The 2,518-nt window shown below is 37.3% G+C and overlaps 1 protein-coding gene across 1 annotated transcript; it reads left to right on the top strand.

Moving 5' to 3' along the window:
* The first annotated feature begins 746 nt into the window (after positions 1–746).
* Positions 747–1,673, top strand: LOC108797944 (olfactory receptor 5B12-like). The gene has a single exon (XM_018569633.1). The coding sequence runs from the start codon at positions 747–749 to the stop codon at positions 1,671–1,673; it is 927 nt and encodes a 308-aa protein (XP_018425135.1).
* Positions 1,674–2,518: the final 845 nt, after the last annotated feature.

Genomic DNA, 2,518 nt, shown 5'->3' with positions numbered 1-2,518 from the left:
AAAAATGGTACTAAACTCCAAGACAGAACAACTATCACGCAATTAAAGCATTGCATTTTTGTTTTTACAACTCAGTTGCTTCAACCAACATCTAAGAATTCTGACACCGTTGTTTGTAAAGAGAGTCTGGCTCATGCTTTTGCAATGATGTTTAATTGCAATTCTTCAATCGTTTTATTGAAGAAGTTCAGCTTTTTATTTTGTGATGTGTGATAATTGGATGTATTTCGTGCATTACAGCAAAAACTGTTCTTTATCATATGTATATTTTCCAAAATATTTGCGTAAATTGGCAATCAGACAATTTTGTATGAATTATTTCTCTCTGGATTGTCTGATCTGCCGGCTCTTCAGCTCCCTCTCTTTCTCTTCTTCCTTCTCATCTACGTTCTGACATTATGTTATATTATATTTTATTATATTGTATTATAATTTGAACTTTGACAATTCTAGTAAAACCTTTAAAAGCATCACGTTGTAACTTCTAATAGACTTTTATCTCACACAGGTTATTACAGATCACTGAACATATTTACTGTATATCCTATTTAATAATCCAACCACCCGGCATTCTGGTGTCAAGATTTAATATCTAAATAGCTTTCAATGCCAAACAAGATTCTCTTAACAATTGAAACATACAATATTGTATATTGTATCAAGCTGCTCTGTGAGCTGAAGCAAATTGTTTGGTAATAAAATAAACATGTTGTATACACTTCATATAAGGTGGTTAAAATATTGCAATGAGAAATCAGACAATACTAAAGGAATTCTTCCTCTCTGGACTGTCTGACCTCCCGACTCTTCAGGTCCCTCTCTTTATTTTCTTCTTTCTCATCTACCTTCTGACATTAATCTGGAATTTGCTGATCATCTCCCTCATAGTCACTGACTCTCACCTCCTCACTCCTATGTATTTCTTCCTTGGGAACCTGGCCAGTTTAGACCTCTGTTGTTCCTCAGTCACCGTCCCACGAATGTTATTTGACCTTCTCACCCAGAGAAGAAAGATTACCGCAACAGCTTGTATAACCCAAGTCTTCTTTTTTTTATTCCTTGCCACTTCTGAGAATTTTCTGTTGTCTGTTATGTCCTATGATCGATATACTGCTATTTGTCGGCCATTGCATTACATGCAGATCATGAGCTGGAAGGTGTGTGTACTTTTGGCATCCAGTGCGTGGTGTCTTGGGTTTACCAATTCTTTACTTCATACCTTTTATGCCTTAAGATTATCATACTGTGGATCACAGATTATAGAAAGTTTCTTTTGTGATCTGCCCCAGTTGCTTCAGATCGCTTGCAGTGACATCTACATTAACATTCTGCTCGTCTTTATCTTGGGTGCTGTATTTGCCTCTGGACCTATAATGATGACCATCCTGTCCTATGTCTCTATATTCAAAACTGTTCTAAAAATAAAAGGTAAACGGAGTAAAGTTTTCTCTACATGTACCTCTCACCTGACAGTGGTGTCAATATTTTATGGCTCCATTTTTTTAAATTATTTTCAGCCAAGTGCTAGTCATCACCTTACTGGTTACAAAGTGGTGCCCATCTTTTACACAGCAATCATTCCTCTCCTCAACCCTCTGGTTTATAGTCTTAGGAACCAGGATTTAAGGATTGCATTCCAAAATTGTGTAAAGAAGATCTTCGACGCAAGATAGAACTTATTAAGACTAAACCCTCCTACTTCCATAGAACTCTTGTTCTCATATGCTTATTGTTCAATGTGTTTCCTCATCCATGAAACAGGATGTATTAAAGAGTGCTTTGACCAATAGTACAGCGTTTTTATAATAGTTGCTCTTCAAGTGGAACTCCAGTAAAAACGTATTTCTACAGTATATACACAATATAGTTGAACCACCAAAGAAACCATGACACCACACCCCTAATAATTAGACAACAACAAAGCAGATTCAATTGGGCTTTTATTGTGTCACATCCGGAATTATTCAGAAATCAAGAAGTTCTTGCTGCACTCCTTACCGTAGTCAAAGGAAGACCCGTGTGGACGGGTGGGTGCTTGTAGTGGCCACGGATGGTGCAGTGAAGAAATACGATAAAAATAATAACGTCACCAGCACTCCAAGGGTTAATGAAGCAATAGTCAATTTATTGGCACATTGCCATTCAACTGCAAGCGCTTTCGGGGCCTCTAAGGGTCCCCTTTATCAGGCTCAGACCTGAGCCTGATGAAGGGGACCCTTGGAGGCCCCGAAAGCGCTTGCAGTTGAATGGCAATGTGCCAATAAATTGACTATTGCTTCATTAACCCTTGGAGTGCTGGTGACGTTATTATTTTACATCCGGACTTATCGGGACATCTACACATACAAATAACTTGCTCAATTATATAATTAATTTATAAGTATTTTATTAAAAGTACACATGATTTTAAGACATAAAAAAATCAGACTAAACATATTCCAACGTCAGAAATTGATCGCGAGGCAAAGAATCCCCATGTATCCCGCAAGCACATTGTGAACAATCTTAGCACAATTTT

This window comes from Nanorana parkeri, unplaced genomic scaffold, assembly GCF_000935625.1.
Source record: "Nanorana parkeri isolate BGI_ZX_2015 unplaced genomic scaffold, ASM93562v1 scaffold1369, whole genome shotgun sequence".
NCBI classification, from domain to species: Eukaryota; Metazoa; Chordata; class Amphibia; order Anura; family Dicroglossidae; genus Nanorana; species Nanorana parkeri.
The sequence above is the reverse complement of the archived record's forward strand: the minus strand, read 5'-3'. Positions and strand labels throughout refer to the sequence as shown.